General features: G+C 37.4%; 2 protein-coding genes across 4 annotated transcripts in view; both read right to left on the bottom strand.

Moving 5' to 3' along the window:
• Window positions 1-2485, bottom strand: part of LOC148083220 (chondroitin sulfate proteoglycan 5-like) — a 30923-nt gene extending 28438 nt beyond the window's left edge. For 2 of the 3 annotated variants that reach the window (XM_087786347.1, XM_087786348.1), the window contains exon 1: window positions 1862-2485. In XM_087786347.1, coding sequence (XP_087642473.1) covers window positions 1862-1940 — 79 coding nt within the window. In that variant the 5' untranslated portion in view covers window positions 1941-2485. The remainder of the gene's footprint in view (window positions 1-1861) is intronic. The other variant, XM_087786346.1, reaches the window with a different exon arrangement.
• Window positions 2486-8219: 5734 nt separating this feature from the next.
• smarcc1b (SWI/SNF related BAF chromatin remodeling complex subunit C1b) lies at window positions 8220-24804 on the bottom strand. The gene is made up of 28 exons (XM_087786341.1): window positions 24348-24804; window positions 22948-23067; window positions 22782-22867; window positions 22605-22686; window positions 22440-22532; window positions 21632-21698; window positions 21497-21566; window positions 20414-20489; window positions 20203-20328; window positions 20052-20131; window positions 18554-18660; window positions 18422-18481; window positions 17800-17828; window positions 16453-16568; window positions 16312-16383; window positions 16133-16246; window positions 14825-14978; window positions 14659-14769; window positions 14538-14594; window positions 12858-13116; window positions 11948-12010; window positions 11830-11870; window positions 11659-11761; window positions 11445-11581; window positions 10259-10393; window positions 10041-10164; window positions 8519-8602; window positions 8220-8457 (listed from the first exon to the last, which is right to left on the bottom strand). Exons 1-28 carry the CDS (start codon window positions 24513-24515, stop codon window positions 8393-8395), a joined length of 2799 nt encoding a protein of 932 aa, XP_087642467.1. The 5' UTR covers window positions 24516-24804; the 3' UTR covers window positions 8220-8392.
• Window positions 24805-25422: the final 618 nt, after the last annotated feature.

Below are 25422 nucleotides of genomic sequence, written 5' to 3'. Positions count from 1 at the left end.
CTCAGTCAGTTAAAAAATGTATATTATTTTAATTTTTGGTGCTAAAAAAAATACCCTTAATTTCATCTTTAAATCCGGAATCTTTGTGTGTTTGTGTTTAAAGTAAAAAGTACAAAGATTATTCTTAATTTAGATGATGTGTGTTGCAAAGTTTCTCTATAACAGTGGGTTCAGTTCGGACCTACAGTTTTTGTACCTTTTCTTCTGTGGTAAATAATTATTTAATATAGTTATATAATATTAAATATTGAAACGACTCAATCGGTTCAGTTCGGACACTATTTTTTAAAGATAAAAACTGATCCTTGATTAATAAATACTGTACGTGTTGCAAAGTGTCTCAAATAAATGTGTCAGTCGAGTAATTTTTTAACCAAATTTATTTTGAATTTCCTTTTTTTTGGCTGGAAAATGACCAAACATTTAAAAATCAAGTTTGTATTACAAAGTTTCACTATTATTTGTCTGGTCGATTCATTTCTCACAGAATTTTCATCCTTTTTTTTGGTTGTTAAAAGAAAAATATCATGAATTTAATATAAAATCTTGTTTATATGTATGTTTCAAAGACAGATTTTTAAAATTTATTTTACAAATTATTTTTATTTTTTTCTATTGAGCTTTGAACCACAAATCTTTGAGTGAAAACGGTTTCAATTGGGACCAAATTTTTTTGTTTCTTTTTTTCGCGGTAATTTAAAAAAAAAAATTAATTAAATATATATGCAAAAGAAAAGTCTCTATAAACCTCTCAGTCAGTTCAGTTGGGACCAAATTTTCTTCATATCTTTTTTTGGTGGTAAATAAAAGTCCTTTGTTTAAAAAAATTGAATCGAGTCAATCGGTTCGGTTGAGACAGAATTTTTTTATCTAATCTTTGGCGGTAAAAACCTGATCATTAATTTAATAAATCTGGTTTAAAAGTGTATTTTTCAGTCGATTCAACTTTCACTAATTTAATGTAAAAATCTGGTTTATGTGTGTTTTGCAAAGTTCTATATGAATCATCTCAGTGAATTTATTTTAGACCATTTTTTGCCTTTTTTCAAAGAAAAATTCTGAATTTTTCTTTTATCTTTTGGTGGTAAAAATATATATTATTTATTTAATATAAAAACCTGGTATCAGTATGTGTTACAAATCGTCTCAGTCGATTCATTTTCGACTGATTAATTAAAAAAAAAATCTTTTTTTCTTTTGGCGGTAAAAAAAAATCATCCAATATTGAACATTTTAAACGAGGAAACCACGTGGTTCGTTAATTCAAAATTTATGAAAAACGGTTACACATCGAGGGATGCGGCTTGAAGAGGGGGGTCTAGAGGAGGGAGGGAGGGGTCGCTGATGCTACACCGGCGGCGCGTGCCCAAGTGAACCCCGGCGACCCACCGCGTGCACGAGCCACCCTGTTGCTGGGCAGCGACGGAAGCGCGCAGTTTTTCACACCGACGTGTCTCAGACAAACGTCGCCTGTCATCGCCATGTCTGGAGGAATCCAGGGGGGTCTCAGGGTCTGATGGGGGGTCTGATGGGGGGTCTGTGGAGGGGGGGGGGGTCGTCGACGGGCTTTCTTACGCCGGTCAAGGCTACACATAATCCGGGTCGAGCTCGCGCCGCCGCCCGTTCTTTTCCGCTTCACTGGTCCCCCGCGCTATTGTCTACACTAGAAAAAAAAAGTCTTCTAATGGCGGGTGTTTCTATGACATCATGGGTCACATCCCTTTGTCTGGAACATGTTCATTCATAGGGTCGAGGTTTAACATCCTGCCCATCACATCGCATGAGAAAAAAAGCAAGACATTGATCGCATCATGTTGTCTTTATGCGTGTGTGTGTGTGTGTGTGTGCGTGCGTGTCTCACCGTGAGCAGCGAGGGGAGTCATGAGCATCGAGATGGTCAGAAGCACCTGCCATGTCCACAGACTGTCACCCGGCGCCATGCTGGGCTCGTGCGCTCTGGTCACTCCTTCTTCTTCTTCTCCTTCTTCTTTCTTCTCCTCTTTCTTCTTCTTCTTCTTCTTCTTGATGCTGCGCGTCAACCGTAAATCCTCCTCTCAGGACCAAAGTTCAGATCCTTCCCTCCGTGCACACGCGTCGAGATGCGCTCACAGCTCCATTGTTCGAGTCCCTTCCACACCTTCCGCGCGCACATGAGCCCGTCAGCTGGAGTAGTAATGCGCGCCGCCGCCGGGTGCGTGTGATGAGCCGGTTCTGGGGTTGGAGCGGTTTTTTTTTTTTTCTCTGTGTGTGTGTGTGTGTGTGTGTGTCGTCAAGGACGCTACTGCGCATGCGTGCGCGTGTGAGAGAATGATTCCTTCGGCGTAGAGAAAGTTCATTTGGTTCATTTTACAGCACAATTGTGCGATTAATTCTGGGTGTTAAATAAACAATATGTGTGTCAGACTACACGCTGTGTGTGTGTGTGTGCGTGCGTGTGCGCGTCCATGCCGGGTCAATAATCCTCTTACTCTTACTGTTATCTTGTGATATGAGCTCCAGACAACGACATCTGTTCTTGTTTAGAGCATTTTTTCTATTATTTCTGACTCACACACACACACACACATGTTTTCAAGACACATTGTTTGAAACACAGGAAAAATAAAGTGATAACTATACGTTTATAGACAAAAAAATGAACATTATTTAATTAAAAATATATATTTTAGGTTTTGTGTGGATTCTATTCTAAAACATTTTCATTATTTATTATTCATTTTAAAAGTAAGTATATTGTTGTAGCTCATTAATGTCTGGTTTGTGTTGAGATTAAGGGAATAAAAACAATATTTAACAACATTAATACACGTATTATGTTGTTTGTTTTTACAGAGAAAAACGTCCACATTGAGGAGCTTCATAAAACATTATTATTATAATAAAATATAATTGTTTAACTAGTGTGTGTGGGGTTGAGTTGATAAGACTTTCGCTTTCTACCAAAAACAGAAAATAAATCATATTATTGTGGAAATTATCCTGCTCGAGAACTTGGCTCCGACACAATTTTAAGTGACGCCACTTAAAAAACACAAATCAGTTCATTCATTCATTCATTGTCTACCACTTTATCCCTTACCGGGGTCTCAGGGAGACTGGAGTCTATCCCAGTATCATAGGGCGGGAGGCAGGGGACACCCTGGACAGGATGCCAGTCTGTCTCAGGAGACACAAAGACACAAAACCATTCACACACTCACTCATACCTATTGACAATTTCCCAAAGTTATCAATCAATGTATGTTTTTGGACTGTGGGAGGAAACCAGAGTGCCCGGAGTAAACCCACGCAAAACAGTGTCTTTGTAAAAGCCAGAACATTGGCAGGAGGATCAATCATGAATTAAAAATTAATATGAATATAAAATAAACCAGCGATGTGTCGATGAGGCTTCATGAAACAGCTGGTGAGGTATCATGATACAGTGTCATTATGAAAGACCACTAGATGTCACTCTCTGCTTTAGCATCTTCTGATCTAATCTTTCAATGAAATAAGATCTTGTGTTTATACTTTCAAAACGTAGACACTGTATCACTAAACCTCATCAGCTGTTTCATGATACATAGTATAGTATCAAGGGCATCATTCTGATAATTAAATACAAAAATATATTGAATTTTGAATAGATATTTGATGTAATTTTTATTTTATTCAAGATAAAATAGACAAAAAACAAAATATCGAACTTTATAATACTCCCAACATTTATATACTGAATTTTAAAGGCTACAAATAAAATTCCCAAAATGAATATAGACATTTATTTGAATTGTTTGAATAAGAATATCAAACCCTAGTGGTAAAATAAATGAATACATGAAATAATAATAATAACAATAAAAACAATTTTCGATAGTTTAAAGATATTTCGATGTACAAATAATTGAATTAAACTGTTCACTAAAATGCTTAAAACAATAAAAAATAAAGAAAAAAGTCTCAACATTTAAATTCACTAATAAAAATATTTATAATAATAAACTTCCATTTATAATATCCTTGTTAAGTAGATTTTTTTCCTAAAATGTTGTGAATAGTTTCTCTGTTGAGGTAAAGGCAGCGTTTCAACAAACTGAGGAAGAGGTAGGATGTCAGCTAATATTTAATGTTTAATATTTAATATCTTATAATAGATAAACAGAGAAAAAATGTCGTTTAAATATCGATTTGGACTGAAACCGTGAGGCTGAACTCCTGTTGCGATCCTCGCTCTGACCGCTAGGTGTCTCTGTTTGACGCTCACACTCGAGACGTGTCAAAAAATGAAACGTGTTTTGTCATCATCGCGTCTCTTCTTCTTCCCTCGTGTTACGAGCATCAGCTTCACATCATCCTCACGAAGACACCCGAGGCTGAGCTCTCGGAACATCTCGTTTTTCTGTATCGCAGGTCCAGGTGCAGATGGAGGAAAGTTCTCTTCAATGAGAAACGTAAAAAAAAAAAGTGGTTGCTCGGGAAGAGTGTGTTGCTAGTTAGAGGAGTGTGTGTGTGCGTGTGTGTGTGTGTGTGTGTGTGTGTGTGTGTGTGTGTGTGTGGGCGGGTGTGGAAGCAATTTTGTTCTGCTCTGTTTGGCAGTGTGTCAGTGAATATTTTTCTGTTTCTCAATCCTTGACTCTCTGCTCCTCCCTTTACCTCACACACACACACACACACACACACACACACACACACACACACACGCACACACGCACACACACACTTACACACACACATACACACACACTCACACACACACACACACACACACTCACACACACACACACACACACACACTCACACACACACACACACACACACTCACACACACACACACACACACACACACTTACACACACACGCACACACACGCACACACACACACAAACGTCTACCTCATCAATGCACACAAACACCCGGAGCCTCATCTTTATTAAACGACTTCAACAGGCAGTTGAAGTCGACAAGAGTTTCCTGGTGAAGAGCGAACAGATGGATGGACTGAGATCCAGGATCTGAGACTAAAACACCTCAGATGAAGACATGCTGTCCACAGACCGTCTCCTCGTCCTGGCGTCGCACTGACAGACCGAACCTCATAATGTGTGTGTTTTTTTTTGATGACTCTCTAAAAACACATTAAATATAAATGTAGATACTAAATATACTGTAAGTGATGTGTTAATGAGGCTTCATTAAACAGTTGATGAGGTATCATGATAGAGTTGATGAGGTATTATGATACAGTTGATGAGGTATCATGATAGAGTTGATGAGGTATTATGATAGAGTTGATGAGGTATTATGATACAGCTGATGAGGTATCATGATACAGTTGATGAAGTATCATGATACAGTTGATGAGGTATCATGATACAGTTGATGAGGTATTATGATACAGCTGATGAGGAATCAAGATACAGTCGATGAGGTATCATGATAGAGTTGATGAGGTATTGTGATACAGCTGATGAGGTATCATGATACAGTTGATGAGGTATCATGGTACAGTTGATGAGGTATCATGAAACAGTTGATGAGGTATCATGATACAGTTGATGAGGTATCATGATGCAGTTGATGAGGTATCATGAAACAATTGATGATGTATCATGATGCAGTTGATGAGGTATCCTGATACAGTTGATGAGGTATCATGGTACAGTTGATGAGGTATCATGATGCAGTTGATGAGGTATCATGATGCAGTTGATGAGGTATCCTGATACAGTTGATGAGGTATCATGATGCAGTTGATGAGGTATCATGATACAGTTGATGAGGTATCATGAAACAGTTGATGAGGTATCATGATGCAGTTGATGAGGTATCATGATACAGTTGATGAGGTATCATGAAACAGTAGATGAGGTATCATGATGCAGTTGATGAGTTATCATGATGCAGTTGATGAGGTATCATAATGCAGTTGATTAGACATAATTAAACAGTCAATGAGACATCATGAAATAGTTGATGATGTATCATGATACAGTTGATGAGGTATCGTGAAACAGGTGATGATGTATCATGATACAATGTCTTAATTTTGAATGACCACTAGATGTCACTCTCTGTTTGATAATGATGCCAGGCTACACATAGTGAATCAAAGATTTTAAAGCAGAGTGACATCTAGTGGCGTTTAAAAATGAAGAACTGTGTCATGATACCTCATCAACTGTTTCATGATACTTCATCAACTCTATCATTATACCTCATCAACACACGACTAGTTTATTGTATATGAATTATTTTTTTAGATTCATACAATACATCATAAATAGATCTAAACTGTATCATGAAGCTTCATCAACACATCTCTGTTAATACAAATGTTGACTCGTTTGTGACGCTGGTGTTGAAGCCACAGTTTTATTGAGACACAACCTCATCATTTATTTATTCCTCTCTTCTTTTCATTTATAATCCAGTGTTTGACTTTAGAGAGTTGCTTTGAAAACAGACCCTCGTCCTACTTCTATCCATTCCTGTCTTTTATTCATTTAGTCAAATCAACTTCAAAGAATCTACAAACTATTTGTACACGAAATACACGAGTCAACATTTTAAATAACATTTTTTTTATTATCACTTTAAATTGAAGTAGTTTCATCATTTTTGGCTCGATCAATATAAGTTGATCACATGATCTTTTTATTTTAAGGTTAGTTTAGCTTCTAATAAATGCAAATAATTTACTGTCAGTGGCTCAAAACTAAAAAATAAGTTACAAAAATTCTACTCTTTACACACAAGGCACATCTATCTGCTTTTGTTGCCTCTGGGTCAAGGTGACCCGAAGGCCTGAAAACAAATGTGTTTGTGGTATCCCTTGTGTTGTCTCTGGGTCAAAGATCAACAACCTCCCTGGCTTCCAAAGATACATATGTAGTGGTGAAGGTGGTGAGGTCGTTCATCTAGACCCGGAGACAACACAAGGGATACCACAAACTATTTAGATATAGTTCATTTGTTGATCATCATTAACTAAGATTATATACCTGTTTAAAATTAAAATATATATATATATATATTAAATGGGCCCCAAAGGTAGACATGCAGACCTTTGACTGTATTTCTGTGGCCCTCATGAGGTAAAAGATCAAGTAGAAAGAGTTTTATTGTATATTTATTTCTTTTATTCATTAATAGTCTGTAAATCAGACTATAAGGTTTTGTTTAAGCACGTTTGTAATTTTTGTATTTATTCATCGAGTATTTATCGCCCAAGAAAAATAAAAAATAAATTGCTTTAACATCAGGTTTTTAAAGAAAGAACTATTACATAATTTTTAAATGTGTAACTAACTGTAAAATGTCACCTCTTCAACTTTCTGCAGTTATGTTGACGACGCACCGATCTGTTGTGGCGAAAAGAGAGCTAAGCTAAGAGGCAAAGCTCTCGATATACCAGTCGATCTACGTCTCCTCCTCACCATTGATCCTGAAGCGGTGGCTACTGGGACCCTAAGAAGACTTATGTTGTGTCTCAGATCACATACTTGCGTACTCAAAGTTAGTATTTTTAGTGCGTAAGTGCGTCTCAATTCTTAGTATGTGAAATGTAGTGCTCCATACACACTAAATTGACACCAAAACACCCACAAAACTGAGTATGGATCGATGGACACTTTCTACACTAAACGGCTCCATCTTAGTGACGTTGTAAACAGAAGTAACGTCATATATAAATGCATCTATATGCATACATATATATATGTATATAATTATGCATATACTTACAGGTGTATTTTCAGCAGCAGTAGACAGAGCTGATACCAGCTTAAATATCTCGCAAATATTTTGATTCTCATATTTTTTCTTCATTTCTTCTTCCAAACTTGCAAAACGTGCTGCCAGCAGGTGGCGATAGTGTTCCTACAGCTGGTTGAAATCATCGTTAAATAGTAGTAGAAGAAGAAGCTGTCGCGTCATTTCCTGTTAGTGTGTAGCAGCAGAGTTTGATTTGAGACATACTATCTGTGGAGGATTAGTTACTAGTTAGTACGTACACTATCCTGATGCATACTAACTTCTAGTATACTAAGAGAAGTATGTGATTTGAGACACAGCACAAATCATTTTGATTTATTTCTCAACCCTCCTTGTTTGTCGTCCTTGTGATACAAGTGTGTGTTTGTGTCGTCCAGGTGCTCATCCTTGTCGTGTCTAAAACGATTCGAGTAAATCTTCTCACGAATCCAAAGATTTTCACAGTAAGAGACAAAAAACGAGTATGAAAAAAAACAACTATTTTAATGAGTCGCGCTCGGATGAGTTCCTCCTCCTGCAGTCAAAACATTTACTTTAAAACCAAAAAGCATCGTTGGAGAAATTTCATGATCGCGGATGAGCTAAGGATCGTTGGACGACGGCGAAGGGACCGGTGATCGTCTCCTCGGCGCCACCTTCAGGTGGAAGCCGTCGGTCCCGTCGGTCCCGGCTGTGCCGGCGTCGAACCGTCGGGCTGCGGATCTGAAGGCGAGTCGTGGGTTTAAGAGACCGAACGATCGTCGCCAACACAGTTTCTACTCACACATGCCGTTGGGGGCTCCCAGGAGTCGGGCGGGGGCCGCCGGATTCCCTACTCCGGGCACCGCTCGGTTGCTCAAGGGTTGACCTGATAATGAAAAAAGACGATACAAAAAGATGGCGTCATCCTCCTCTCAGTGATGGTGACATGAACGGGCTTCGATGACGCTTGGCCGCCCAGCCAACCTATCACAGCCGCGGATGACTTTCGACAACATGGAGGTAGATTTTAAATACGGTATTTTAGCGACCAATTAGCTGTCACTTTATAGGGCGGTGTGTAGAAAGGCATCATGGGAGTTTGCCATGTTTTTACGGAAACTGGATCTGGACAAAAATATAGCGAGGAACACGATCTGGGAATCCATTCAAAATACACAACTTTATTTAAAGTTGAATTTGTTTGTATTTTTTAAGAAAAGTCTTCAAGAGTCTCAAGGCATCAATTTTATGAAAGATAAGAGGAAAATAATGAATGGTGTTTAAACATTCTACTGGTTACAATCAAGATCACGATTCAGATGTCCCAGGGATAGTTTTTGTTGGCCAACATGTCCGTTTAAGTTCAGAGGAAAACATGACGTGAGCTCAGCTGTTGTTTGTTTGCGTCGATGGTCGTAGTAAAATAACGTTTGTCCTGCAAAACAATGGTTTATTTTGGAATCTCCCAGTTTATCACAGGCTGAATAATCGTGTCAACTTTCAACTGATGTTACACGTCGTACAAAACGTCCTGATGATTTAAATTAAAAAAAAAAGATTTTATTTATATAGCGAAGAATGTATCGTGTCATCAAATCTCAAAACATCATGAAAGATAAATAGGAAAACAAATAATGGAGTCTCTGTACATTTATTTAGTCTTAATAGTTATCTTGATTTTTAAGTTAAACTTAACTTAACTATACCATCTACTAGTTAAAGTGTTTAACGAGTAGATGGTATAAACACGATTAATTATTTTCCTCTTATCTTTCATAAAATTGATGCTACGAGACTCGAAGACACGCTACGTCACCGGCTGTTTGAATAAAGTTGTGTGTTTTTAATGCGACGCACATACGCACACGGATCGCAGATTTAACAGATCGTGGTCCTCGCTTTATTTTTGTCCCGATCCAGTTGCCGTAACAACATGGAGGATCCAAATTAGTCACTAAGATTTCCCAGATCGTGTACCGACAGACACCATAAGTAAAGGTAGGTGTGGTCATCTGTAACTGTGGCTTTTCAGACATTAATTTAAAAAAAGAATTAAGTATAAGAAAAATACTCAAGATAGTCCAATAATAACAATAATGAAAAAGTTTTTCAGTCAAAAATGGAAAGTAGAAAAGTAGGGTTTAGTTTTAACCGACTAATTTCTTCCAACTTCTCAATTTAACGGATGAAAAAACTATTTAAAAAGACATCACACGCTCCATGATGACAACAAAGACTCTTAGATCGACTGGTAATGCCTGATTATGAGGCTTCATGTTCATTCTGTACATATCCATCACAACTTCCTTGTCCAGGTGAGATACCTGTCGGCTGCGCGGCGAGTCCCTGCTGCTCCCTCTGCTGGCGAACCTTGATCTCTGCCTGTTTGAGCTGCTCGGCGTGAAACGTCTGCCTCTCCGAGAGAAGCTGCTGCCGTTGTTGCTCCAGCTGCGGCGCAAGAAAGAATCGCACCCGTCAATCAATGCACGACGACCACGACGACCACGAAGACCACGAAGACCACGAAGACCACGACACTCACCGCCTCCTTCTCTCGGTCCATGATGGTTTCCAGTTCTTCAAAGTGTCTCAGTTTGATCTCCAGCTTCTTCATTTGTGTCTCCACCAGCAGAGCCACCAAGGACTTGATCTTTCTCTCCTCGACCGCTGCCAGGTGCTGTCGGAGGAAGACGAGTCTCGTTTCATTCGCAGTCGACTTTAATGTAAACTTAAAGTTCATGTTCGTCAGCGTCTCGTTTCCAGATTCTGTTGTTGAGCTTCTAACGAATCGACTACCAGTTACTAGTGTATTGTCAAGAATCTGTTGATACGCATCACGATACAGGGTCAACGAAACAGTATATTGCGACATATTGCAATACTGTCATTCGTGGTCATTTTTTTTAAAAATTGCCTACCTATCCATCATCCATCCATCCATCCATCATCTAACCATCCATCCATCCATCCATCCATCAATCATCTAACCATCCATCCATCATCTAAACATCCATCCATCCATCATCCATCATCTAACCATCCATCATCCATCCATCATCTAACCATCCATCATCTAACCATCCATCCATCCATCATCTAACCATCCATCATCTAACCATCCATCCATCATCCATCATCTAACCATCCATCCATCATCCATCCATCTAACCATCCATCATCCATCCATCATCTAACCATCCATCCATCCATCATCCATCCATCATCTAACCATCCATCCATCCATCATCTAAACATCCATCCATCATCTAACCATCCATCATCCATCCATCCATCATCTAACCATCCATCATCCATCCATCCATCCATCATCCATCCATCCATCATCTATCCATCCATCCATCATCTAACCATCCATCCATCCCTCCCTCTCAACAACCCTAAGTAACATCGACCTGATCAGCTCCCAATGCTTTGCCGCCCAGCCAACCGATCACAGCTGTCGATCACTTTTAACATCAAAGACAAAGAACTTTAACACAATAATTAAGCCAATCAACAGTCACTAGTTTGAGCAGTGTGTAGAAAGGCATCATGGGATTTCACCATTTTGTTGGCATCATAAGTAAGGTGTGTGTGGTAACAAGTGCCTCCCTTTAAATTACATTTTTTAATTTGGTAACCAATCATACTGTCAATATATCGTCACCATTAACCGTTATGTTCCCTCAGCAGCCGCACATGTTCCTTGTCATTGAAGATTATTTTACCTTCGCCTTGGTAGCAGCGGAGCCCAGAGCGGAGGCTGCTGCCGTGGCAACCGTGCTCTCCACCAGATCCAGCTCCAGCGTGGCGGGCCCGTCGTCGCCCTCCGGTGGCGGCAGGCACTCGTCCTCGTTCCCCGGCCCTGCACCAGACGCACCCGTGTCAACGCGCGCCTCGGTTTCCATCCAACCTGAATATTTCATGGCGTCTGAAACGCACCGTCTCGCTCCTCGTCCGCCAGATTCTCCACCTTCTCCCGTTTGACGTGTTCCGCCGCCGGCTTGGTGTCTCCCAGCTCCACCTTCAGCCCGTCCAGAGGCAGCTGTGGAGGACGAGACAGTGAGCAGCGGTGGTGGTGAATAAATGATGACGACAGCGTCGCTCCGTCACCTGGAGGGCACTGGGCTCCGTTTTAGTCACGTCCATCGATTCTGAGAAACGGTCGGAAAGTTAAAACATTCAGTTTTTTAAAAAATCTAAAAGTACATTTAATGGTTTCTCTTCATACCAGTTCTTTCCAGTTGGTTGTAGAGTTTATCCATCGACTCCTCCTGTGCGTGTGAAAACTCCTCTGAAGACACAAATGATCAAAGTTGCTGTTGGTTTCTCTTCAAAACATCAATAAATCAATTGATAAATGTAATATTTTCCAATAGTTATTCGGTATCTGAGCCTCATTCATGTGAAAAAAAAGACAAATAATTTGATGTCATGACAAATTAACTATGGAAGCATCTCAGTGCATCAGAATATTGAATTTAATATTTAAAATGCTGAAATAATTTTTAAATTAAAGGTTTTTTTTAATCATTTAATTAAACAAATTTATGATTTTCAAAATCATTTTTTTTACAGTTTTATATTCTTATTCCTGTTATCCAAAAATACATTTTCTAAAAGTTGCGGTTGTTTTATAGTTAAAGTTTTTAAGTAATAAAAAACGTTTTTTTTTCTTTTTCAAAATTAATTATTTCTTTATTTTTACAAGTAGAGTTTGACATTTTAATTTCAACCATTCAAAAATAAATGTTCTAAATTCAATGTTTGAATTAGTATATTTTTAAATTAAATATAAATTCGTATAATAGTTCCAGCACGATCGGCTGAAGGGTCGATCAAGTAGCTCGGTGCTCTATTGCTAATGTCTGACGACATTATACCAACGTTTTTATACTGAATTTAAAAGGCTACGAAGGGGAAAAATTAAAACATTTAAATTGATTTCTTAAAAAATACAAACATAATTCAACCTTTTTAATTAATAATTGATTGAATTAAATTATTTTGAAAGAAAGAAATGCCTAAAAAAAACGTTAAATGATGTGAAAATATAATGAAACCTTCATTCGTCTAAAGACACTGAGATACTTCCACATATATATCTCTTCTCAGAGGGTGTTTCCAAGAGCGACTCTCACCCAGTGCAGCCTTGGCGGCGGCCGAAGCCACTCGTGGATCCACCACGGAGGCCAGGAAGGCCACGGTGCTCATCACGGGGTTCTCCGACTGACTGAAGGGCACCGGCTGGAAGGCGAGCGGGCCCAGCGAGGCGGAGGAGTCCTCCAGGTACGGATCTTCTATGGGCAGGCGCAGGAAGTGGAGGATGCAGTCGTCCTGCGTCCTGGAGCCCACGTGCTCCGACACCTTGTTCCAGTCGTCTCTGTAGACCTCGAGACCCTGACGGAGATCGACCGTGTTTTTAAGTTTCTTAACCAGGAGGTCAGAGGTCAGTCACACAAGGGGACAAGGTCCGTGGATCAGAAGCTACTTATGGTTCCTCGCACTGGATTCAGGACCAGAGGAGAGAAATCCTTCCAGACTGTTGCTCCTAAGCTTTGGAACCATCTCTGTGTTTGATGATCTACTGACTCCTTCAAGAAACATCTGTGTTTGATGATCTACTGACTCCTTCAAGAAACATCTGTGTTTGATGATCTACTGACTCCTTCAAGAAACATGTGTGTTTGATGATCTACTGACTACTTCAAGAAACATGTGTGTTTGATGATCTACTGACTCCTTCAAGAAACATCTGTGTTTGATGATCTACTGACTCCTTCAAGAAACATCTGTGTTTGATGATCTACTGACTCCTTCAAGAAACATCTGTGTTTGATGATCTACTGACTCCTTCAAGAAACATCTGTGTTTGATGATCTACTGACTCCTTCAAGAAACATCTCAAGACCTTCTTATTCGTGCTTTTCCTTCATTTTCTGGGACACCCGTGTTTTTCTCAGTGTTATATTGATCGTTTTAGTATATATTTTTTGAGAATTTTTTTTTCTGATTGTTTAAGCGCTTTCTAATGAAACATCATTCTCAAACTGTTCGTTAAAACAGTTTTTTAAACATTTACTGTTGTGAATAATTTAATTCAATAATTTCAATTGAAGGATGAATTTCCTCTAATGAATAATTTTATTTAACGATTCCAAGTTTTTCAAAATCAATGATTTAAAAACATGTATTTCAATCATTTCTATATTGAAGTTTGAATTTGCTTTGACGAATAATTTAATTTAACAATTAGAATATTTTCAAAATTGATAACATTTAAAAAAAAATAGCGCAGGTTAAATTTGTCTTTAACAATTTTATTATTTTAAAAATGAAACTTTCTTTTTTTAATATTATAAATCAATAATTCAAAAATAAATGATCTGAATCCAACATTTTTAATGGCTTTTAAAACTCAATATAGAAATCTTGATTTAATAGTGCAACCTTTTTATAGTGAATTTATAAAGGCTAAGAAGTAAAACATTGAATTTAGGTTATTGGAATTAGAATATTTAAAAAAATCTATTCTTTAAGAAAAGATTTGAATTTTATAATTCAATTAAAAAATAAATAAATAAACCTTTCAACATAGAATATTGATTTAATGTAATTAATTGAAGAACATTATTCAGTGGTTACTAAACATTTCAATGAAGGAATTAAAAGTGATAAATATTGTGATGAAACACAAAAAATTTGGATTAATGATGATTAATAATTGACAGTATACGTTGTATTTTACATATTGACAGGTCATGATATGAAACGATGATGATGATGATTTTGAAACACTGGAGAGGAAGAAACAAAAATACCTCCAGGAGTAAAAGAGTTTCCTGCTCCGTCCACTCTCGGCCTCCGCTGGCTTTAGTCTGAGCAGAGAAACACAAGCAGGTCAGAGAGTCTCTCGGTCGCGACCCTTTAACGCCGTCACACCTTCGGATGTTTCCTGGCGTAGACGTCGGAGCGAAGACCGAAGTTGAGGCAGTCGGACGGCTTCTCTCTGCTGCGCTCGGGGAAGAAGAGCATGTGCTGCGACGCCGACACCTGCGGCCAAGAAACGACGTCAGAGGCGCGTGAGGTTGAAGTGTCGCCGTCGTACCTGCAGGGGGCGGTGCTGCAGCGGGGCCAACCCGGACGGGGTGTCGGCCAGGACGTTGAAGTGGGGGGTGGGAGGTGGACCCATGGGCAGGGGTCGGCTCTCGGCGTCCACCTGGTAGTTGATCAAACCCCACTGTTCCAGGAAGGAGTGAACTCTGGACAGACACAAGACACGTTCAAGTTTCTCCATCGTTCGATACAATAAAAGTTGCTGTGATGAAATAAAAAAACAACTTTTAATTGACAGACAAGTTGCTTCATTAATAAAAAATAAAAAAATTAAAAGGAACTTGCTCATATGCAAAAATATACAGTAGAAGCTCAAAAGAACGATAGAAAAAATCTCTATAAAAATATATTCAACCGTTTCTTTGATTGAAGGAAATCTTTTTTTTTTATTCAGGCAATTTTATGGGTTCGACATGTGCAGGTATTTACAGTCGTTTTATTTCTGTTCTTTAAAGTAAAAACTGTTTTGAAAACATATTTTTAAATCGTCTTTTTTAATTAACGTGAAAGAGGGTTTATTTTTTTCTTAATTCTAATTGTTTTTATTGAAATGAAAATGGTATTGAAGTCGTTATAATAGTCGAAAATAGTTTATTATTAATTATTAACACGTTGTTTTTGAATGAAATTTAAAAATGTTTTGAGTTTGATTTCAATGAAGTGAAAAAGTTTTGACATTTTTATGTTTTTATTAAAATGTTAAAAGTGTTACTATTTTCTTTTTTATCCAAGTGCAAAAAATGTCTTTTTTTTCCTTATTAAATTTTTTAATTCTTAGAAGTTGTTTTGACCAAACCATGCCTAACCTTAACCCTGATGGTCAGACATGTTTGAGTGACGGGTGTCGACACACACGACATCTTCCTGATACGTCAGTCGTGGTCGACGGCGAGCAGTGATGGAGTTGATGGTCAAATACTTTCTATACATTCCAAGAATAATGAAAGCAGAGAAGATTCATTGCACTTGTAATAATTAGAGCCAATAATTGTTCTGGATTTAAACAACTTCAAAACTTTATTTAAACAATGTTTTTCCTTTCAATAAAAAAAACAATAACTAAGTTAACCAATAACTAATAAGAACTATTGAAAATATATTTTTGATTGAATAAACTTCTCAATTATAGTTTAACCTTTAAAAGACTTCTTTATTGAAAATGCTTTTTGATTGAATCTGCTTTATTTTAAATTGAAACTATTTTTTTAATGGAAGTTTTCGACAGGTTATAATAAAGACATGAATGTAACTTCATTTGAAGACCAGACCTGGAATCTAAGCAACAAGGATCTGAAGTCACCTGATCACGGCGCAGACGTCTCCGGTCAGGTTGCGTCTGCAGGTGGTGGAGCTGAGATACTCCTGCGGGTTGAGCCGGTACGTGTCCAGCATGAAGTTCCTATAAGCCAGGTATCTGCACCCAGAACAACGACGTTCAGTTCGGTTTCCGTTCACCATCTCGCTGCGACGAAAACTCACATTTCTGGTGATTTGGACTTGTTCTTCCCGCAGAAGAACTCCGGCAGAGATCGCTTCTCGATGGCGTGGATGCTGCAGGAGGACATGGATACAAGTTACAAAGATGTTTAATGTTTCTTTAAACCGAGAGAATGAAGGTACCTGTTGTTGTTGTACCACCCCGTGTAGCTGGGAATGATAACGTGATGCGTCTGCCCCGCGATGTGTTCTTCTCCCTCCAGAAGACGAGGTATTTCTACCCTTCCGTCCTCGTCGTCCTAGTTATGCACGAGATCACACCTTCAGATACTTTTGTCTGTAGACCTTTGACTATTTTATTCTGTTGATTCAAGTACATTTACAACTTTATTGTCACTCACAGAAAACCAATGCTGTGTCCCACATTTACACTTAGTATTTTGAGTGCACAAGTGCGTTCACAATGAGCAGTGTGCGAAAATGAAGTGCGCAAAGAGCCCTCAATTGGTGCACTCCAATGTCCAGAAAATTGAGTGTGGCTCAATGTACACTTTCCACCCTTAACAGCCGCCATCTTAGTGACGTAGATGAAGCTAAACTGAAGCTACGTCACTGACGACGTGTCTTCGGAGCAGATACCGACATAAATGTCTCGAGAAAACACAAATTTTACCACAAAATAACAACAGTAATAACAGAATGAAACACAACTTGGGCTGTGTTTCAAATTGCGCTTCTTTAAGTGCACTGCTTTACAGTACAAAAGCTTTAACAGATAGTATGTCTCAAATCAAACTCTGCTGCTACACACTAACAGGAAATGACTCGACAGCTTCTTCTTCTACTACTTTTGAACACTGATCAACCAGTCGTTGAAACACTATCATCGACACTTGACAGTGCTTTTCAACAATTAAAACAAGTTATTAAGTTGTGTTATTATTGTTGTTGTGTCGTTTTGTGTTAAAAATGTGTGTTTTCTCGAGACATTTAAGTCGGTATCTGCTCTGAAGACGCGTCGTCGGTGACATAGCTTCAGTTTAGCGTCGTAGCTCTGGACGTAGCCTCATAGTGTCGCATTACATTTTCACACACTGAGAGTGAACACACTTGTGCACTCAAAATATTAAGTGTAAGTGCAGAAGTGCCAGATTATGGACACACCCTACTTGTAACTTGTTTCAATTGTTGAAAAGTGTTGTCAAGTGTTGATGATAGTGTTTCAACGACTGGTTACAATCAGTGTTAAAAAGTAGTAGAAGAAGAAGCTGTCGAGTCATTTCCAGTAAGTGTGTAGCAGCAGAGTTTGATTTGAGACGGTACTACACTGTTGAAAATTGAGCACTGTGCAAGTTAGTGCACTGTCTTAAAGTGTACTGTAAAAGCAGTGCACTTAGAGAAGTGCGTGATTTGAGACACAGCATAGCATCTTTCATTGTATCAGCCATGTGTCAATTCATTTGGGAAATGTCTGGTTCAACAAACTGTTTTAAGAGGTTCGTAAAGACTTGAGAAAAGAAAAATAAATACCCTTCCTGGGAAATCTTCATCCTGGTCATCTGTAACACAACAAGTATTTAAATGCATGAGAAGAAATAATACATACATTTGATAGAAAACAACATCAATGAGCTCAAGTTCTGCATCGTATATATTTGATGAATCTTTAAATCTCAGCGACTCTTTCAATCCACTTCCTGGGTCGAGAAAATGAAGATATAAATGTTGAAAAGTGAGTAAGAAAACTTTTTATTTTACTTTTTCCTTCTTATCAATAAAAAAAACTATAATCGTAGCATGTATAGTTTCTGTAACATATAAAAAAAAATACTTTGATATGTTGTGTCACATTTTTTTCTAAAACGTTTTTTTTGCTTTTAAGTGTGAAAATAAAACTTTATTTACAGTATTAAAGTAAAGTAAAGTATTAAAGCTTCTTTCTAAACCTTTCTAATTATTATTTAAACTATTTAAGGATCATTCACAATAGTTTATTTTAAATTAAATTAAAGAAAAATGTTATAAACAGCTTATTTCTTTACAGTTATTGACTTTAAAGTTTTCTTTTTATCAACGTGTTATTTATTCACATTCCATTGAGCGATCAATAATGTTGCAACAATCCATAAACGGTGACGTAGTTGAGTTTTACCGAGGTCAGCCATCGTCCCTCCCTTCACAGGAGTGTTTTCACTGTCCTTCTTCAGGTTCACTAGAGCAGGAGAAAGGAAAATATAATCCTATTAATATCTCTCATTTATCTCATTGATTGCAACTCTCTCACCATTTTTGGGTAAAACCACCTCCTCCATGTTGGGAACAGGAACCGGGTCCTCCATGTCTTTGGTCAGATCCTCCTCAGGCTCCTCCTCCTGCTGCCCACGTTTCCTCCTGCAGGCACACACTTTTATTTGTGCTTTTCCTTGATTTTCTGAGACTCCTGTGTTTGTCTCGGTGTTGTCTTGACCTTTAAAGTATATACTTTATTGAATATTGTTTCGATTGTTCAAGCGCTTTGTGACCCTGGTCACGGCTGTAATTATCTATTTAGTTCTAAACTACATATTTGAAGAACTTATAAATCATGTTGCTCATTATTGATTGTTTATATAAACTCTATTACTTATATTACTTACTGTATCGCTTTTTATTCTTTAAACCTCTTCTCCAAACAATATTAAAAAAGAGACTTTTTTTTAGTTTTTCCAGATCAATTCCTCTTGTCAAGTCTTCAATACAAGATGGACATTACAGACGAGCAGTTTGGAGGTATTTGGATGTTTTTAAGTGTCTTTGTGGACAAAGCTGAAGACGAAGACAACTGAGCTCCAGTTGCTACATTAAAATGAACAAACATTTTTGTCTATAACTCTAAAAAGGAACAGATTACTCTAAAAAAAATCCATCATTAGTCGACATGAGGGTGAGTAGAAAATTAGTGAATTTTAGGTGAACAAACCCTAATATATATACAAGCCTGTTCTCATTAATAGCCAAAGTTTATGATGATTTACAATAAAATCAAATTCCACTAAGAAATTACTGTTATTCGTATGGGTGTAAGAAAATATCAATACACTGAAATGTTTTGTTTTTTTTACCATCGATATTCAATAGCACAGTAACAATTAATGAATATATTCTTGGGGGCTTATATATTTAGTTTTGTTATAGTTATTTATTTCAAAAAAGTGTGAATAGGCCTTGCGTTATCTCAGGGTCAAGGTGACCCAAAGACCCGAAAACAAAATGTGGTATCCCTTGTGTTGTCTCTGGGTCGAGGTGAACGACCTCTAACTCTGCATATGTATTTGGGTCACCGAGATAAAAAAGTGTAAAATAAATTATGTGATTTTTTTTAAATTTACAAGTAAGATTCACTTATTAACACCATCTGTTCATTTTTGTGTAAATTAAACTTCCGGCCTCTAGATGGCAGCAGTAATTATGTCCACTGCGGCTAAAGGAACAATGAATTCCCGCAAAATCACTGCTATGACTGAGGACGAGAGGATACAGTGACTCAAGCAGCTTTTAAAGCTGATGTTTGGACATATTTTGGTTTGAAAACAAATGAAAGCAGTTACGACTTCGTCAAGTGTCATGTGGTCTGTAAATTCTGGGTATGACTGAGGACGAGAGGATACAGTGGACTCCAGCAGCTTTTAAAGCTGATGTTTGGACATATTTTGGTTAAAAAAAAAAACGAAACTAGTTACGACTTCTCGGACACAAACCAAACAATGTGGGCATGAAATCTCTTTAATTCAGGCTCCACCTACCCTTTCTTTCCCTTTTTCTTGCCTTCAGAAGTAGGAGAGGGGGAACGTTTTCTCTTTTTGAAGGGGGTTGACTTGGTTTCCTGAAACAAAAATAGGTGTTTAAAAGACCTTTTTTTTATGATGTGCAATAACTTGTCTGGCAACAACAAACCTGGTGGTCTTGCAGGTAAATGCGCTGGCGAAAAATGATGGGAGCATTTCTTTCATTGACATAATAATCCTCCTCGTTCATCCATTCATTGTAAACATCTGTGTCCAGGACCCAGCCGGCATGGACCTTACACAAATACAATAAATACAATAAATAAATAAATACAATGGGTGTCACTGGACCCAAATATTCCTGAGATCTTTAAACTCACCCGGCACGGTTTTACCGACGGTGGCTGATCCTCCACCTCTTTTTCTACTTCACTTGCAGGCACCCAACTGTCATAACTACGAAAAACAATCACAAATGAGTCAGTTTTCAATGGAAGTAAATTGTTGAATCAGAATTTGAAAAGGATATTTAACATTTCAAATGTTGAAACTTGGAATATTTAAATCGTAATGTTGTTGTTTTTGTTAATAATTGAAGTAAAAGGTTTCAAAAATTGAGATGTTGAAATATATGTACAGTGTTCAGAATAAATAAAGTACACACCCGTCGAGGAGAATCATATTAAACAATATCTCAATGTACACAAAAACAATTTCTAAAAAGTTTTTATTTATATTGCATTATTATATTTAACATCTTTTTAACTTATAACATGAAAGTAAGGTTAATAATATAACTAAGAGAACAAAAATTGTAGTTTTACTCAAAGTAGGGTGATGCAAAAATGAGTACACCCCACAACAAAAACTACTAAAGCTAGTACTTTGTATGGCCTCCATGATTTTTAATGACAGAACTAAGTCTTCTTGGCACAGAATGAACAAGTTGAAATCATTTTGCTTCATCAATCTTTTTCCATTCTTTAAGAATTGTCTTTTAGTGACTCTTTAGAATGAGTTAAATATTACATTTCCAATCACTCAAAAATACATTTTCTAAATTCTGTTTTATTTTATTTTACTTGTAGCCTTTTAGATTCAATGTAATTCAGCCAATCATGGCACTATCACACCAACAATTTATACTGAAGTGAAAAGGCCAAGAAAATTGCATTTAAATATTTATTTTTCAATTATTGTATATTTGAATATCAAACCCAATATATAAATATTCACATAATAAATTAAATTAATAAAAAAAAGATCCACCTTTAATATAAAAAATGAATGAACTCAATTATTCAATAAAAAGAAACATTTCAGTATAAAAATGATTTAACCCAAACTATTTTTGTCAAAGTTTCAACCTTTGAAAGGTTAAATGTAACATAATATACTGATGGCACTGATATACTTTAACAGTTACGACGCAGAGCGGTTTGTGTCAATGTTTCTAACAACACCTGTCAGGATGTCTGCCCCAATGAACCAAAACATGGTTTTGTTTCCGCATGACGGGACGCATCCAGTCATCTGCAAACAGACGTTCCAAATGTTAGACAAGATTTTTCCAAGAAACATTTAACAGTTTTTCTGACCGTCTTTGGAAGGAAGTAGAACAGTAACGTGGTGGCTCGCGAGTTCCGGGTCCTCCGTGAGGGTTCCCTGCAGACAGACGACACACATTTGATATCCTTTATTAAAATGCAATAAGAATATAGAATAAATTGAGGTTAATGTTAAAAGTAACATTTTGACAGACCTTTTCAAAAAGCGTTTAGGTTTAGCACTGTATGTAGAAATGTGTGTTTATTAAATCTAATGTGATTGGCATTTGCAGTAGATTTCATTCAGAAAAACAAATGCTGTAAAAATATTATTTTAAATAAAGTTATGTCGGAGTTAAAAAACAACAGTAGTAAAAATGAAAATATTAAATTAATAAATACTGTATCACTGGGTATTTTTAAAAAGCGCTTAAGAAATATGATACACTCTCCAACTCATTTCTGAATGATACCGAGGAGGAAACTAAATGATTATTCAACGTTGTGTTGCTGCCTCTGTGACGTGGCTCACATGGATTCATTGACTCTAATATAGAAAACTGGCACATGTTGTTTTTTTTCCTATTTACTGACAATTTTTTTAAATTTAGTTTCTTGTTATTTAAATGGTTCTTAGTGTCTTGTTGTCTAATTATTTATTCAATATATATTCTTTGTTGCTTTAGGTGGGTGGTGGGATGTTTTTCATGTCCTGCGTATTCCCGTTTTAAAGTGAAAAATGTAAAAAGGAAAAATTTTATCAAAAATTCTCAATGAAATTCAAGCAAAAAAATAAAATGTGCATTAATCTAAATCTATGTAAATCGGTGCATCTTCTTTCAATGGACAGGAAATGTACCTGGTGGTTCATGATGATGCCACTTAATCTACTCGCCATCTCCTCGTCCAGGGACAGGTCCAGAAAAACCGAAGGCAGCGACAGACAATCGTTCTGGGGAAACAAAAAGTAAGGATTAAGGTTCAATATGTGAAGCAAGTGCCGTGCACTGGTGGAGTTGATCACCTGTGTGAGTGCTCTTTCGATCGCACCAAACATTTCTACATTCTTTTCCGTCCTCGACGGGTTCTGCAAGTCGAACCTCCGCCTTTAATGGGGGGGAAAAGAGCAAAGAGGCAAAGATGAAGGGAACAACATGGACACGTTTTACATTCTTAATGAACAAGGATGTGATATACAGACCAGCCTTGCTCGGCCTTGAACTTGTAAGCACTTCCGAGGATGTAGCAGAGTCCACCGCCGGGTCGGAGGTCGAGGAAGCACCAGGTCTGAAAATAATTAAGTTGATCAAGACCTTACCACGGTTATGTGATATATCGCAAACTTAAGTCAGCAGTTAATGACTCACAGGCAGTTTAGTGAGAGAAGTGCTGACTGCATGTTTGCCAAAAGCATCTTCTTGAAACTGCATGAGCTGAAGGGTCACCGCACCGAGGGCCTGACAGGACGGCGCGTCCACGAGCACGTACTGCAAATAGAGAAAATCCATTAGAAACGTGGAAAACCGTGACCAAATCTTGCAGCATTTCGAGGAAAGAAATGACTTTACATAGTGTATAAAAAGACGAAAACGAGAAATAGAAAAATAATAAGAAAAAGTTGGCTAATGGTGAAAATAGTGACTCACAAAAATATTTAAAAACAAACGCACCAAAGATTTTGATGTGGCTTAGAGAACCTTTTCCTGAAACTTGACAAATTGTAATAAACAGTGAGAGAATCAACAAAAAATATAGGATTTCAGAATTTCAGACCAAATGTTTTACTCATTTTCCATCAACAAATGTTGTTTTGATGTATTAAAAGGTAAACGTACGCTGGCCTTGAATGTCCATATAAGATGTACTATAATTATTATTTCTCCCTTCAACGTCTAAATATATTTTTTATATAGTTTATGACAAACCAGGATGCCGGGGGATGGGTGTGTTGTTTATGTTATTCTTGTACTCCCCCTTCATTTGTTTTCATCTTTTTCTTTTTGGGGCTTATGTCTTATAGGAATGTAAAAAATAAATAAATAAGAATGATGAGTACTGTACACTGTGATGTCATTCATTGTTTATTATTAGTCTCATTATTCTCATTATTCATTATTATTATATTATATCATTATTCTCTCTTTGCGCTTGATGGATCTACTGACTCCTTCAAGAAACATCTTAAGACGTTTCTATTTCTTCAGGCTTTTCCTTGATTTTCTGGAACTCCTGTTGTGTTATCAGTTTTATCTTGATCGTTAAAGTATATACTTTATTGAATATTGTTTTGATTGTTTAAGCGCTTTGTGATCCTGGTCTGGAAAAGCGCTATACAAATAACAATGACTTACTTACTTACTTATTTACAATGACATATTGAAACGAACGTAAAATGAAATAAAGAGCATAAAACAACTCAATTTGAAAATAATAACACCATGAAAGAAAAATATAAAGTATTATGAGAAAATTGTACCGTGCAAAAATGGTTACAATGTGAATATACGTTTTGAAATAATACAATTTCAGATTTGAATTGCAAATGGGACGAGAATATACATCTTTCAATACATGTATTGTGTAAAATACATCAGTAATACTATGACTTCCACTGAGATACTGGACGCAAATAGGAAACCGTTACGTTGAAAAGGTATATTAAATGATGAATAAACAACAAGAACGGCTCATAAAACAGTCCAGTGCCGATCATACATGAGTTGAAAAAGAAAGATAATGTTGATAATATAACAATAATGATGATAACCTTCTTGTAATGCTTGACGACCCACAGCCTCACTCCCTCCAGGTGCGCCACAGTCTCCGGGCTCTCCCAGAACAAGGCGGAGGGGCTGCCGTCTTTTTTCCGGTAGGTCGCCGTCGCACTGCTGGCCACGCTCGACCCGGAAAACTCATTTTTTAAATCTCCTGACATAGTAGCTTCTTGTTGGTTCACGCGTCCATCTTCGTCTCCTTCTGGCGCAGACAGACCAGAGCAATGGAGCGTCAAGCTACTGTTTTCAAAAAAATCACAAACGCGCCACTAATCTTTACTTTTAACCCTTTTCTTTTCAGCGAGTTAGAGTCGCATCCACTAGTTTAATCGATTACGTGGATTCCTTGGCAATATTTCAATCCAGGTGTCGGTTATAATTGTAAATATTTACATTGTTGTCACAATGTGTGCTAGCCGTGTAGCGCTCTGGGTCTTCTTCTTTTTTTTCTTTTTTGCAATTGTTGTCAATTTAGGTAACGCTTCAGGAGGTAGCGCCCCCTGCAGGACAACGGAATGTTTTCAACGTGGATTTCACTTCGTCTCCGCTTTTTTTTTTTAAATAGTTTAATTGTGAAATATTTGATTATCACTTGTGGCTGTGCACATAAGGAATAGTTATTTATAATAAATAAAAATATTTTGAGTGTGTTGAAAAAACGCATTATAATAACAATACAAATAATGCACTGCCACATGTTGTTTTCCTATTTAATTGCAATTTTTTTCAATTTAGTTTCTTGTTATTTACATTTTTAGTGTCTTTTTGTCTAATTATTTATTAAATATATATTCTCTGTTCCTTTAGGTTGGTGGTGGGATGTTTTTCATGTCCTATTGCTAAGGAAGAAGATGGAGGACGCAGGAGTTGGGACACAGCTGGCAGCATGGACGATGGACTACCTCACCAACAGGCCGCAGTATGTGAGGCTGCAGATCTGCAGGTCTTGAGGTGACCATCTGCAGCACCGGGGTACCTCAAGGGACAGTGCTGTCACCTTTCCTTTTTTCCCTCTACACGGCGGACTTTACCTATGACTCCAGCAGCTGTCACCTCCAGAAGTTTTCT

This window comes from Callionymus lyra, chromosome 3 (genome assembly GCF_982586985.1).
Source record: "Callionymus lyra chromosome 3, fCalLyr1.hap1.1, whole genome shotgun sequence".
NCBI lineage: Eukaryota > Metazoa > Chordata > Actinopteri > Syngnathiformes > Callionymidae > Callionymus > Callionymus lyra.
The sequence above is the reverse complement of the archived record's forward strand: the minus strand, read 5'-3'. Positions and strand labels throughout refer to the sequence as shown.

Coding starts and splice junctions, on each gene's coding strand:
- smarcc1b (XM_087786341.1), bottom strand. CDS start 24,515: ATGTCAGGAGATTTAAAAAATGAGTTTTCCGGGTCGAGCGTGGCCAGC. Junction 16,569..17,799: donor ATGAAGATTTCCCAGGAAGG/GTATTTATTTTT, acceptor GTGCATAACTAG/GACGACGAGGACGGAAGGGT. Junction 11,582..11,658: donor GGCGGACGAGGAGCGAGACG/GTGCGTTTCAGA, acceptor CGTCTGGTGCAG/GGCCGGGGAACGAGGACGAG.